General features: G+C 36.2%; 1 protein-coding gene across 3 annotated transcripts in view; it reads left to right on the forward strand.

The window, feature by feature from the left end:
* STAM (signal transducing adaptor molecule) overlaps positions 1-15,232 on the forward strand; it is a 63,902-nt gene extending 48,670 nt beyond the window's left edge. For all 3 annotated transcript variants that reach the window (XM_037150731.2, XM_037150732.2, XM_053654729.1), the window contains exons 11-14: positions 449-503; positions 1,367-1,520; positions 3,382-3,557; positions 10,758-15,232. In XM_037150731.2, coding sequence (XP_037006626.2) covers positions 449-503; positions 1,367-1,520; positions 3,382-3,557; positions 10,758-10,983 — 611 coding nt within the window. In that variant the 3' untranslated portion in view covers positions 10,984-15,232. The remainder of the gene's footprint in view (positions 1-448; positions 504-1,366; positions 1,521-3,381; positions 3,558-10,757) is intronic.
* The last annotated feature ends 208 nt before the right edge of the window (positions 15,233-15,440 follow it).

Consider the following 15,440-nt stretch of genomic DNA (forward strand, 5'->3'; position numbering starts at 1 on the left):
TCTTGTTTTTCATTTACCTTGCAAATAAGGGCAATTAGTTTAAATCTATGTTATTTAAAGAATCATTTATATTTCAATAAAATTGAGAATAATATAAAAAATATTAACATTTCTCACTCTTCTGTGACCCAGTCTCACATTTATAAACCATTTAAACTTAACTTTGGTAGTATTCACATGCTTATAACACTTTTCTATCCACATTAGATATTTTATTCAGAGTATCCAAATATTTTGTTCAACATTTTAGAATGTTGTAAAATAAATATTGGTATTTTAATATTTTTGAGATTAAGAAAATCAATTTTGGCTTCTCTGGTCTGTGATTTATTAATACAATTTTTATTACTCCAAGTTATATCTTACGTTTCTTGACTATGTGATATTCATCAGATATTTGCATTTTTTTCTGTGTTTTCTTACATTTCTTCAAATCTTATTATCTAAGCAATGTGTCACCAGATGGGACCTCTCATTGATGAAAAGCTGGAAGATATTGATAGGTAAAGGAACATGGGCCCTCTCGATAGTGTATACCTTTTCCCTAAAGTTCTCTGTAAATTGCGTACCGGGATAGAGCTGCCATTTTAGTTTATTTTATTAGTATTTTTGTTTATTTATTTTATTTTACTTTTTCATTTTTCTATTCTATTTCATTTGATTTACTTTATTTTTTTTTAATGTTTATTATTTTTATGTGCCAAAGGACTCAGTTCTCGTTTACTTGTTTTCTACTAGATGTGGGAGTTAGAATTAGACTCATCTCTTCCTTTATTTTTTAAATAAGGATTTATTAGACCTTCACTGTATTAGTCTTTTTAAAAAATAAAGGTTAACTGTTATAATCATGTTTTTGTTGTAAGCGTCATTATCAAAGCCCAAATGAGCCATCTGTTATTGTCTAGGGAACCCTAGACATTTCAAAATAAAGTCGTGTACAATAAGCTCTTGCAGCACAGTATCTAAATTTTAGTTTTGATTGTCTTGCAGCTAAAATAGAGGATACTTTCTGGCACAAGGTTAAATTTTTAATAATGTCTACTTACACCACTTTTTGCTATTTTTAAATGTTTTTTAAAAGCATTTTTTGTCTATTTATTTTTAGACAGAGGGGAAGGGAAGGACAAAGAGAGGGAGAGAAACATCAGTGTGTGGTTGCCTCTCACAAGCCCCCTATTGGGGACCTGGTCTGCAGCCCAGGCATGTGCCCTGACTGGGAATTGAACCGGTGACCCTGTGGTTTGTAGGATGGCACTCAGTCTACTGAGCCACACCAGCTATTTTACCCTTTTTGTTGTGTCTTATTATTTAAAACATTGTATTATTTGAACAACAATATGTTTCAAAGTATTGTATAATATTTCAGAAAACATTCAGAACTCTCAGAGCTTAACGTTAAAGTGATGGAGGCACTTTCCCTGTACACCAAGTTAATGAATGAAGACCCAATGTACTCTATGTATGCAAAACTACAGAATCAGCAGTATTACATGCAGTCATCTGGTGTGTCTGCTGCTCAGGTAAGCCGTTGAAACTCAAGTACATCATCTTAAATTCTCAAAATGGAAACTTTATAAGTAATGTTTAACATAGATTTTAAAAGAGTTTTTTACTTGACAAAAACAATGTATAGTATTACAATTATATCAATAGTTTTTTTCAGAAAAATGATTTTTCTGCAGGGGTACACATCAGACTTACCCATCAAATGTTGTGAAAAAATACAGATGCTTAGTGCCACCCCAGACCTGTTTGAATCAAAATCTTCAGGAGGAAGGCGCAAACATCTGTATATTTTTAAAACTTTATGTGTGATTATCTGGTTAAGAACTGCAGTTTTTGTCTCAGTAAAATTTCTAATTATTATAAATTCTTTTGAGTATCTACTGTTTTCAGTTTCATCGGAAGATGCTTTAATCTGATTTTACCCTCTGTGTTTACATAACACACGTAATGCTATACGGAGCCCTTTCCCTCTCTTCATCTCAAGCAACTGTTTGAAGAGTTCCTTTCGCACAAACTCAGTAAGGCCAGGGCGTAGGGAGTAATTAGCCAGGCACTCCATTTTGTCTATGTGCAGTGGTGCAAACATTGAATGGATTAATTTTCTCTGAAATGAGAGTCCAGAACCCTGGAGATGAGCAGTCAGGCCTGAGTAGCATGTGGCTAGATGATACCTACTCACGGGCTTTGATAATCAATTTGAGAAAAAAACCAAAAAACTCTTCATGTTCAAAGTACAAAAATAATGCATTTATGAGGACTGGAATAGCTGTGTTTACAATGAAGACCTTTTGGATTCTGGCATATAGTGAGTCTCTTAGGCCTTAACCAAAGTGCTAAGGTGATTGTTGTCTCTTGATGACCATGTTACCATCATAATAACTGGTAAGGGCCTTACTGCATAGATAGCAGAGTTCTATTCTCAAAACTTGTGAAACAGAAGATCTAATGAATACTACAGAAAACTAGAACATTATGCATATTTAAAACAGAAGTCTGTTTGGATTTAAACAGGTAGTTTTTATTTTCATTTAATCCTCACTTAAGGATATGTTTATTGATTTTAGAGAGAGAGAAAGGGAGACAGAAAGGGAAACATTGATTGATTGCCTCCCGTACAGGCCCTGACTGGGGATCAAACCCTGCAACCTTTTGGTTTACAGAGGGACACTCCAACCAACTGAGACACCTGGGCAGGGCACACATAGAGTTTTTAGATGTAGGAGTAGGCAGACAGTGAGCCAAGGGCCAAATCCAGTCTTCCATCTTTTAAATAAACTTTGACTGGAATACAGCCATTCTCTTTCATTTATGAATTGTTTCTGGCTGCTTTCTATGTGGGTCAAGTTCAGTAGTTGTGACAGAGACCATATGGCCCACAAAGCCTAAAATATTTACTCTCTGGACCTTTACAAAAAGGTTTGCCGACTGACCCCTGCTTTGGAAAGTTTGTTCTGTGTTCAGTAAACAGTAATTGAAGAAATCTAAATTGTATTTATAAATAAATGAAGTCTATTGATATAAAACAATGACTTCAAAGGCACTTCATAAACATCCTTTGGGATTTCTTTTAGAGAAGTACTAAAAATATCAATATGAAAAAAGAGTAATATTAGCATAAAGTTTCAAGATAACTTCCTTTACTGCTTCTGAGTAGAGATAGACACGAATTTAGCCAATGATTACCTGAGAATAAAATCATCGGAAACCAACTTTACTGGAAAATATTTTTCAAAATGCCTGTTAACAGAGGGTAACTATGAAAAAGATTTCAGGGATGCAGCTGTTCTTCGTGTAACCAAATACCTCTACAAAGAGTTTGGCATGCCTGTTAAAATCTTTAAAAAATCTAATGTGTGTTATTATGAACTGTTCCAGGTGTATCCAGCTCATCCTCAAAGTGGTGCTTACCTGGTTGCAGGGAATGCCCAGATGAGCCATCTCCAGACCTACAGTCTTCCCCCAGAGCAGCTGTCTTCTCTCAGCCAAGGAGCACTTCCACCATCTGCAAACCCAGTGCTTCCTAGTCAGCAGGCTCAGGCTTCCTACCCTAAGTAATTTCCTTATTGACTGTTATTTGAAGTTAGTGCTGTTAAATGCTTCAGTGCCCCTGATCATTTGTAACCATCAGAACAGGTTAAGAAAACTGCATAATAGATGTTATCACTGATGCCAGACCGTGAGCACTGTTTGTGGTCATGAGTGGGTTCTACAGGAACCCCTGCAGTGTTGCTGCACTAGCCAGCAAGCTCATCCTCTGTCTTACTGACTCATTGAACTGCTGTATTCTGGTTTTAACTCAGTCATAGCTTGTTTTTGCTTTCATTTGAGTCTGTGATGGTAATTGCTAAGGGCTTTAATGAAACCTTTAATAGCTATATCATTTGCCACGAATTTTGTAAAAAATCAGAACATTTTCGTTATTATTATTGTGTCAGTTTATGGTTCTGGGTCATCTCTGAAAGATAAATGTTTCCTTTTTTGACCTGTGTTGGAATTTAGTATATATCACCGCAAGCTAAATCATTTGAAAAGAGACAGTTCAAGAAGTTACTTGCCCCTGCGGTTCATAGGGCAAGTATCTGAATGTAATAGTGAGAGTCTCTTATGCCTTAACTGAAATGCTGAAATGATTTTTGTTCTCTCTCTTGCTGATTGTGTTACTGTCTGAACACCAGGTAAGAAAGAGCCTTATTACTACATAGATAGTATAATGCCCTCTATGACGTAGTTAAATGATTTTATATTATGTAAAATAAATGCTTTTTCTGCTTCATTGTGAATCTTAGCTGAAGTCTTTCCCTCGAAACAAAAGATAGGCTTGAGAGTTCATCAGTGTGTAATTCTACAAGTTGTTATATTCTGACTCAAACAGAAGTTTCTTGGTGGCACAGGCACAATTTCTAGAAACCTTTTCTTCAATATTGGAGTTGCCCTGGAATAATCCTCTACTGACTTTACTGTTATTTTATTCCTCCTCAAAAGAGTCACACTCTAGCCCTGGCTGGTGTGGCTCAGTGGATTGAGTGCCATCCTGAGAATCAAAGGGTCACCAGTTCAATTCCCAGTCAGGGCAAATGCCTGGGTTGTGGGCCAGGTCCCCAGTAGGGGGTGCGAGAGAGGCAACCACACATTGGTATTTCTCTCCCTCCCTTCCCCCTTCTCTAAAAATAAATAAATAAAATCTTTTTTAAAAGTCACTCTAGGGATGCTTAGAGATTTGCAAACATTATTTTGTGGTCACATCTAGTATTGTGAAGTGACCTTAAGAAGGAGGATAATAAGAAGGTCTATTATGACATCAAAAAGCAGGGTACACCCTACTAAGGAGCTCAGAAAAAAAAGTTAGGTGTAGCTCTTTTGTCCCAGGACCATTTTTTAAATTGAAACTTGGTGCAAGTGAATGTGCTTATACAGAAAAGAAGTAAACAGGTAGGGAACAGCTATTAGAAGAGTAGCATGCTGTCTTAAAAACCAGATACAGAGTGAGTAGAGGTAGGTGCTGGAAAATTAGCCAGTGTGCATGAGTTATGTAGGTACCGCTTAGATATCTTGGTATCATCCAGAAATACTGCCTCTTTCCCAGCTAGTCTTCTGTTACTATCACATTCTGCTCTAGCTACCTTGTTCCTGGAGATTATTTGAGATCTTTCTTAGTTCAGGGTCTTGAGAAATTTCCTTGTAAGTGATAGACTCATTTGCTGAGTGTTTAACCATGCCATGCCATAGAGCTGTAACACCTGGTTGCTCTTCTTTTGGGGGTTTTCTGTCTGCTTTTGCAGTCTGAATGTCAGATCTCTGGTGCAGGGCCTGCACCGTATTCCCTCCTCTGACTCTGCTGATGCACTGTAGCTAGTAATGTCATCTCTCAAACACGTGTGCACTTCAGCAGTTACTTGTGCAGGTAGAGAGCATTTCCTTGAAATCTTTAGCTCTCTTTGGCTAATCTCCTATATATTTGTTCATAGCTTTGTTTTCACTAGAACACCTTCCCACCACTCCAGCCTTGTTCTGGCTCTTAACTGTCACAGGACCCTGGCACACTATGTACTGTGCTGTAATCACCTTTAGACTGCCCATATCTGCACTAAGCTATAGTATCAGGAGAGCCGGAATTGAGTCTTTTTACCTTTGTATTTGTGCTGTGTAGCACAGGGTTTTACACCTGGTAGTCACTCAGTAAGTATTTGATAAATAAATGTTTAAGATGAGGATTTTGAGTGCTGTGTTAGGCCAGTAGGATAGACTTTTAAATTGTTTACAAAGTCTTCACAAAAGGCTTTGGGGCAGTTTTTTAAAAGATATATAAATGTGTAACATAATATGTAAGAACAATTAATAACACAGAATGGGACAAAAGTAGATTTACAGTTGTAAGTATATGGAACAGTTTATTCTTGTAGTACTATTTATTAATTAGTGTATTATTTTCCATTTAAACAACTGTATTTGATTCAAACTTTGTAATTACAAATTGGGGATTTCTTTTCTTTTTCTATTTTTGCTGGGCAAGTTTTTTGTTGTTCTAGTTCATATATAGGAGGTAATTCCTTATTTTTTTACATAAAATTTTGGTGCTAGCCTTATCACTTTTCCAGACCCTGTCGCCCTAGGATGATCTTACTGATTAATTGGGGAAAGTAGTATGGAGGCAGCTTCCACAGCCCCCCTGTACTGATGGTGATGTGGGTAGTACTCAGGCAACCAAAGCTATGTACGTATTGGTCTGTTATTTCAAGTTACTCTGTTGAACAGATGTTTATTGAACATTAAGTGCATGCCACACACTTACGCTGGACACTTGACATACAAGTGTGAGTATCTCCTCCAACTCCAGCTTTATTGAGACATAGCTGACATGCAGCATTATGTAGGCGTAAGGTGTAAGACTTGATTCAGTACATTTCTATGTTGCAAAATGATTACCACCATTGCATTAGCTAACAACTCCATCCCACTGCATAATTACCTTTTTTTAATGGTGAGAACATTTACTCAGCAATATTCAAGTACATGATAACAGTATTATTGGGTAAAATCACCGTGCCGTACATTAGATTCTTAATTTTTTCACCTTATAAATGGAAATTTGTACCCATTGTCTAGTATCTCCCCATTTCTCCCTCTCCCCAGCCCTTGGTAACCACCACTCTACTCTGTCTTCGTTTGACTTTTTTAGATTCCACATATATTCGTGAGGTCATACAACATTAATCTTTCTCTGTCTTACTTATTTTACTTAGCATAATGCCCTCAAGTCTCATCCAAGTTGTTATAAGTGGCAGAAGTTCCTTTTTTTTCTCATGGCTGAATAATATTCCAGTGTGTGTGTGTGTGTGTGTGTGTGTGTGTGTAATGTATGTGTGCACACATGCACCACATCATTTGTACTCATTCATGTGTTGATGGACCCCTCGGTTGTTTCCATATTTTGGCTGTTCTGAGTAATAGTGCGGTGAACACGGGGATGAAAATCTCCTGTAAGATCCTGATTTCAGTTCTTCGTGATATATAGTCAGAAGCAGAACTGCCGGATCGTATGATAGTTTAATATTTAATTTTTTGAGGAACCTCCATACTGTTTCCCAAGTGGCTGCACCAATTTACATTCCCACCAGCACTGCACAGGGTTCCCTTTTCTCCACATTCTTGCCAACACGCAAATACTTGTTACCGCTTGTCTTTGAGAACCGTTCTGACGGGTCTTAGTGTCTCATTTCCGTCATGATTAGTGATATGGAGCATTTTTTCTTGTCCCATAGGCTGTTTGCTTTTGGGAAACTGTATATTCAGTTTCTCTCTTTTTAATATGGTTGTTAGTTTCGGTACTAGTGAATCATGTTGAGTCCTTTGCATATTTGCATATTAATCCCTCACTATATACACGATTGGTGAATATTTTCTCCTATTCCATCGGTTGTATTTTAATTTTGTTGCTTGTTTCCTTTACTGTTCAGAGCTCTTTAGTTTGGTGCAGCCCCAGTTGCTGAGTTTTGCTGCTGTTGCTTGTGCTTTTGCTGTCACATCCGGGGAATTGCTGCTGAGATCAATGTCAGGGAGTCCTTTCCCTGTGTTTTCTTCTAGGGTTTTATGGTTTCAGGTCTTATATTTAAATCTTTAATTCACTTCAGGTTCCTTTTTTTGTGAGTGGTGTAAGTCAGGGATCCAGTTTCATTCTTCTGCATATGGTTAACCAGCTCTCCCAACACCATTTATGGAAGAGACTGCATTTCCTCTTGAGTATTCTTGACTCCATGTTCATAGTAATTGACCATTGATTTAGAATTTCTTACTTCCATGTACTTACTGGCTAGTAGAAGAAATCATACAAATAAATTGTAATTATAACATAAATTACAAATAAAGGTACATGCAAGGTACTTCAGGAGCCTTGGGGTTCAGGGCAGGTTCCTAAGAGATTAAGTTCAAGCTGTGTTATTCTTAAACCTAGAGGAAAAAAGTAAGAAAGATTTTTTATCATGAGCAAACATATGGCAATATGAAATGATATAGTCCCCATGGGGAACTATGAAAAAGCATGTTACCAAAGGGTTAAAGTCTGTGGTGGGAGAAGTGAGAGATACACTTGGACCTATTGACAAAGATAATGAATGATCCTAGGTATCATGTTAAGGAACTGGGGTCTTTTCTTGGAAAGCCCAAAGAGGCCTTTAAATGGCATTAACATAAGCTAATTCATAGTTTCCAGATTAGAAGCTGGGAGATTATATTAGACAAGAAATTATGAGTGTCTAACTGCAAGATATAATGATAGAGATGGAAAAAGTTGCTTAGTAGATTAGCAAATAATATCATGTGGGTGACAAGGTGGGGACATAGTGCAGAGCAGATATGAAGGAGAAATTATTGGGCGAATTGCTGGGTTTTGCCCTTGGGCAACTGGGTGAATGAGTGGTGGAATTATAAGTTGAGATAAGGAATATAGTACACTGCAAATAATTACAGTAATAACTAACATGTTGTGGTATTCAGTAAATGCTAAGTACTGTACTATAAGCTTTACATATTAACTCATTTATTCTAATAATCTGTGAAGTAGTAGGCCCACAGTTATCACATGTTATAGAAGAGAAAACAGGCTTGGAGGGTGGACCAAGGTTCCACTTTAACTAAGACACAAAACAAGGCATTTTGGCTCCCAGAGCTTTAGCACTTAGCCCCGACTTGATGTTATAGCAGTATTGTGGCCCTTACTGATGCAAATAATTTCATGAAATCTGACTTCCTGTAATTCTTTTTATCTCCTAAAGTAGCACATGTGGAATGGTAATGCCTTTAAGCTTAACTTAAGTGGCTGCATTAGTTGGTATAATGTAGGACTTCAGTATAATGATGAATTGTTTAATTTGCGTACAGTGCTAGAACATTGAGTTCACCAGCAATTGATTTATAAACAATCTAGCAACTGAATAAAAGTTTCGAAATGGGCAGTGTTTTGAAAATTGCCCATTGTGTAGTTTTACATTTTTAATAGAAATGTGGGGAACATCTCAATGTTAGAGCTGTTAGTACTTCTCTTGATACAGTTAAATTAGTGTCTTATACATGGTAAAAACTCCAATATCAGGCCAGGAATGGGAAGGAAAGCAGAGGCAGTGAACAAAGACAGCTGAAGGAATCTTTTTGGTGAAGTGGGAGCAGTGCGCCAGTGGAGGGCGCCTTGCATGGGAGCATGACAGCTGATCGGTTACAGCAGGGTGAGGGGGGGGAGGCACAGAGTGTGAATGGGTGCAGGAACAGATGATTGATAAAAGATGGTGGGACTAGATGAAAGGTTTCCTTTATTTGCTTCTGTATTTTCAAGGAAATAAGAAAAACAAGGTTATCAGACTTTCATGTCCCCTAGTCCACCAGAACTGCTCTTGTGAAGGACTGGTGATTTCCATATTGCCAGATCAAATGGCCACTTCCTTTTTGAAAATCTTTACTTGGCTCTTACAGTTTTTTTTAGTTTTTCTTCTACTTTATTGTCACTCCTTGGTCTTCTTTGCCTAGTGCTTCTCTATTTTCCTGATTGCTAGGTGTAGGGCTTATAATATGGGCTGCTTTTTTCTCTGCCCTGGGGGGCATTACCTGGGGGGGCGTCTTATTCAGGCCCATGACTCTGAATACTCTGATGTGTATGCTGATGACTCCCAAATATATATTTCTAGTCCTAATTCTCCCCTGGTCTCCGGACTTAAATGGCTGACCATCTACTCATTATCTTTTCTCATACACTTCCTAGATATCTCACTTAACATGTCCAAAACTGTGCTGATTATCCTTCCCCAAACTTACTGTCATCCTTATCTGCCATCTGTAGTCTTTTTCAGCAAATGACCACTCTTATCAGTTATTTGTACCAGGAATGTGGTTCTAAAACCTCAGTCATTCTTGACCTCTAGCAAATTTGAAGGCACTGCCTTCAAAATCTTACCCTTTCTTCCCTTCTTCACCTAGTCCACCATGGCCCTAGCCACCTGTCAGCTCTTACCTGGAGAGCTGTAACAGCCTTCAGTCAGATACCCTCACTTCTCTCCTTTGCCCACAGTGCACCTGTTAAAACCTCAGTAAATCACATCATTTTTCTGTCCAAAATCAACCACTGTCTTTCCATCTCACTCAAATACAATCCAGAATCCTTGGTATGGTCTATCTGGCACTGTATATTCTAAGGCTTCTTTCCCCTTTAATCTGCCACGTTGGTGTATACTATCCTCCTTGCTCATCATGACCTCCTTTCTGCCTTTCTGGTCCTTGAACATGCCTGGTATTTTCTTTTCTTGAAGGATTCTATGCTTGCCATTCTCTTTGCTTGATCAGCTGGTTTTCCTATGTAGTTGATATGACTCCCTCTCGCTTTTTCCAGGTCTCTGCCTAAATTTTTCCTTAGAAGGCATCTAAAATGCCTTCTCCCACCACACTGTATATAAGGCAGAGTCTCTTAGGAGCTCTTGGTCCTCCTACTATGCTTTACTTTTCTTCATACCAGCTATTACTACATAACATATTATACATTTGTTAATTTTTTTCCTCCTGCTAGAATGTAAGTGTCATGACGGTGGGGACTTTATTTTCCTTCTGATTTTTTACTATCTCAGTGCCTAAAATAACTGTGTTTGATGTATTATGGGTATTTAATAAATATTCATTAATTGAATGGATTGAATGAATGTTTAATGAATAGCTTCTCCTGTTTATTATCAAATGGATATTTTAGTCAATACTGATCTGTTTTTTCCCTTCCGCAGCACAATGGTCAGTTCTGTTCAAGGAAACACATATCCCAGCCAGGCTTCAGTGTACAGTCCTCCTCCTGCTGCTGCTACTGCTGATGTCACTATATACCAGAATGCAGGAACTAGTATGTCCCATGTGCCAAACTATAACTTAACATCCTCAGCGCTGCCTCAACCAGCAGGCAGTCAACAGCCACCTCAGCCACAGCAGACATATTCTCAGAAGGCTCTGCTATAGGATTTGGGATTCCTCTTCGATCTGCTAAATGCCGCTGACAATGTTACGTGATTCTTTGATATCTTAAGGGTTGTTTATCCTCAGCTTATAGGCATCTGTGTTGGTCAACAAGTTCAAATATTCAAGACATTAGAACTCTCTTCAATTTGCACTGACTTTTTAGAGGTTTTCCCCTTCCCCTCCCCAGAGGAATGAAAACTACTTACAACATTTAATTCCTTTCATAATATGAAAGAATTGAGAAAACATTATTTGTCTCATAAAATTACCTGGTCTGCAAAAAGTCAAACTTAAAACAATTGTTGTGGCAAATGTTATGTACATATATTCCTATGTAAATTCATTAGTGGCCATTTCGAATCACAATGGTGATCATGTGAATATATTTAACACTTAAATTAATTTACATTGCTATTTTATTTTAATCATGAACAACTACCATGTTTCATAATGTTTTGTGTAAATTTAAGATAATTACACTATCCTTTTAAACTGCAAGAGAACAAAGCTGTAGCATATTTACGTGAAGGTATTATGTTGTCAGATGTTTTTGTTTTTACATTAAACCGAACTTTCCTTTGGCTGATTGTGAGATAAACGTATGTACCTTGTGTCTTTCTGTAGCCTCTGCGTACCACTAGCTGTCATCACACCAGCATACAGTAGCTAAATTTTTGGTGCAGTTACAGCAAATGGTGTTCCTTTTTAAACTTACACATTTTGGCATGATACTTCAGTGTATTGTGGGACCATGAGACAAAATTAATAAGTGGGATCACATTCTTTATATCTTATTTTTAAAGAAGTAATGTTGATTTACTTTTTTCCTTGTTGAAGATAGTAATTAGATTTATAAACTGTATACTGTGTCTATTGGTGGCAGTGACACCAAAGATAGAGGCAATGGACAGAAATTTTTAAACTGGAAAGAAACCATGAATAACACTACATTTTCAAAGTCTCTTGTAATTACTTAGGATATTAAAAAAAATGATTCATTGTCTTATTCCACTATTAGTCTTTTAAATATGTTTTTAACACATTGTATTCTTTAATTCTTCATTAAAATCAATATAAGCAAATATTTCAAAGTAATCAATATTCCTGCCTTTGCTTAACAGTTTGTACGTTTATTCTTATCTTTCAAACTGGATGGGGCTGTTCTCTCTCTCGTTTTAAAGTTCTGATGGATTAAGTTGGCTTCCTATTCAGGAGTATTTTTCAATGAATGCCTTTTATTTTTAATGCACATGCAATGTTTTCCACTGACATTTTAATCTTCTTGAATATTTAGTATTTTCTTGGTTGTGCTATACTATCAACTGAAAAGTTGAGCATCATATTTCACACCATAAATGAAAATTTTATGATCGGATAACGTTTTCCCTTCCCCTTTGACAAACGGTTCCATCTTTACGAGGAATCTTAATGGTGATTGAACTTTACTTTCAGATTGAAAGCACCATCTTCAGTGTAAGTGTTTTACCCTGGTGTTGTGTTTTCCAACTTTAGAGTATGATGCCCTCAAATAGAAATTTTTTAATTTGAATTCAAAATTTATATTTAAAATTTTTAATCTGTAGCTATTTTGATAAACATTGTCAAACAGATTGTAATTTTTATTTCAATTCAAATATTCTGGTTTCACTGATATACTTTTTTTTTCCATTATAGTGTATTTTTGTCTTGGTCTTTTTCATAAATTTCTGTTTATCATTGGTGAATGTATCATTTCCCCATTTTATGTTAATATCCTTCATGCTTCCTTTATGCGAATATTTCAATTACATATTCTCTTACTTTGTACTACATAAAAGTCTAAGAATGGTAAAATTGAAAAAACCTACCCTTATTACTATATATATAGTAATATATATATATGTTACACACATATACACACACACATTTTTAAACTTACTATATTAGTATGCTTATAAAGGTTTTAATGATGAATACTTAATACTGATAGTATATGAATTTGTGCTTTTCATTTGTTAGCTGTAAAAATGCCAGGTGGGAAAACTCCAGGGAAAAGAAACCGCTGGATTTTCTGTCCGTAGATGACGGGGGAGGACAGAAATAGGGAAGGGCCAGTCAGGAGCACAGTGCTTTTGTATGAGCCCGGTGTTGCATGTGTTGTACTTTAAAAAAAATCTCTAAAATATAACAATCTTTTTTTTTTTAAAGAATGGTTTATAAAATGAACTAACTATAATGTGAATTTCTGTGAAGGAGATTTTACTTCTTAATTTATTTTGTGTATAAAGTTTTAAGTGTGTAGCCATACACTAGTGACATCTAAATAAAAATTTAAGTTTCATTACTACCTAGCATAAATAGCCACCACAGCCCATGGCCAAGGATGTGATAATATAATAGTGCCCGAAACCTACTAGGAGCAGCGTGTAGTGTGTTCCATGCTGTAACTTGGCAGTGTTTTCTGTCTTCTTCACTGTTACCGATCTCAACTCAGCGAGGGATCTCTTTATATTAAAAATTTCTGCCCTGGCTGGTGTAGCTCAGTGGATTTGAGCACGGGCCTGGGAACCAAGCAACCACGGTTCGATTCCTAGTCAGGGCACATGCCTGGGTTGCAGGCCAGTTCCCAGCGGGGAACACACAAGAGGCAACCTTACACTGATGTTTTTATCCCTCTCTCCTTCCCTTCCCCTCTAAAGATAAACAAATAAAATCTTAAAAAAAAAAAATTCTGGGGCTTTGTTTCTATAACTCTTAATTTTTGTACTTAAAATGCTTAATAGACCACTAGTATTCTTTTTTAGTACAGTTTTCATGTATGACATGTATAATTCAGCTTTCAAATATTTTTAGTCCAGAGCTTCAAGTTTATATAAGACAAATTAGTACCCTTTATGATAAGCTATGCAACTATAAAAACTATAAATTACTTGTTAAAATGAAGTCCATTGATGTAATTTAGCCATATTTTTATCTGTTTAGTACAGAAAGAGCAGTTTTCTTTTTCTCATACAGATTTCCTTGGTTTACTTACCAATTGTACTAATTATAGTTTCCTGTTACATCACTTTAAAAATATGTAGTACTATAGCTTAATTTTTTTCACTGTTGTATCATTTTCTAATATTTTAATTTTTATTGCTTATGCCCCTTAGAATAAAGTACGTAGAGGAAAACCACCTAAATAGTTTCTAAAGGCCTTTGTCTGGTTATCATTTGTTTCGAAACAGTGGTCTGATGCAGCGCTCCTGCCAGGAGTGACCTGTGCCCCAGGCGTTTAAGCAAAGCTGTCCTGAGTTTGCTGTATACTTTTTTCATATGATCTTCCTTTATAAAACTTAGTAATTTTTTCTAAAGTTTTCCTAGTTTCAACAATATTTTAATCATGTTCTAGAGCCTTTTAAATCAGTGTTTAAAATCTTAGGTTTTCTTGCTCAAAAGAATCGAGCGTTTTATGACTGATAATTTAGGGTCATGCAGAACTTAGATGCATCATCTAGCTTCGGACTCTAGCTTCGGACTTATGCTAATACTTTCCACTGCCATCATTGTCTGTTTGCTGCTTCTCGTAGACACAGAATTGCTGATACAGATTGCATGTTAAAGTAGTAAGATTCAGCGGCCCCTGGACAAAGGTAAAAAAAAAAGGTACTGGTGTTAATGATCTTTTGGTGGTCAGAGACTTAAAAAAAGTTTTATGATACCTTCATCAGAAACAAATGTTTTTGAGTATATAGCCTCAAAATATGTATGTGTATATGTTTTTACAAATTGTACAAGTTTTGTGTAAATATGTATTGTACATTTTAAAACATACCCAAAAAAAGTCTTAAGAGGGTGAGTGAAAAAATTATTAATGAAAAAATCAAATATTTTTCCCATATCTCTGGTTCTCTTAGTCTGTGCCCTAAGATGTGTGTATACCCTATTTGGAGACCACTGTTTTAGATGTGAAAATTAAACAGAGGAAGGGAATAGCATATTAACTAAGTTGGCCCCTTGAAGTAAGAATCTGATACTGTGTAAGTTGTACTTTTCCCAGCAACTTTTTATGTTGAAGATTTTCAGACCTGCAGAAAGATTGAAAGAATAACATTGAATACCCACATGTTCTTTGTCTAGATTCACTGATTGTGAACATATTGTCACATTTGCTTTCTTTCTGTATGTTTATATATACATAGGTACATGTTTATGTGTGTAGTTATGCCTATATGTATACACACATCCTTAATTGTGTGAATAAACAAGTTCTAGACATTGTAAATGATACTCCTAGGTATTTTCATTATGTATTTTATAAGGATAAGTACATTCTCCATAGAGTAGGTATTGGGTTGGCCAAAAAAGTCTGTATGGTTTTTTCCATAAAGTAAAACACAGTTTTCATTTTCATGAATAACTTTATTGATTTGGATATTTGAGTGTGTCTGCTATGTCCTGCATGGTAGAATGTTGATTGTTCTCACTTAATGTCT

This window comes from Artibeus jamaicensis, unplaced genomic scaffold (assembly GCF_021234435.1).
Source record: "Artibeus jamaicensis isolate MK-2021 breed Jamaican fruit bat unplaced genomic scaffold, CSHL_Jam_final contig_867, whole genome shotgun sequence".
NCBI classification, from domain to species: Eukaryota; Metazoa; Chordata; class Mammalia; order Chiroptera; family Phyllostomidae; genus Artibeus; species Artibeus jamaicensis.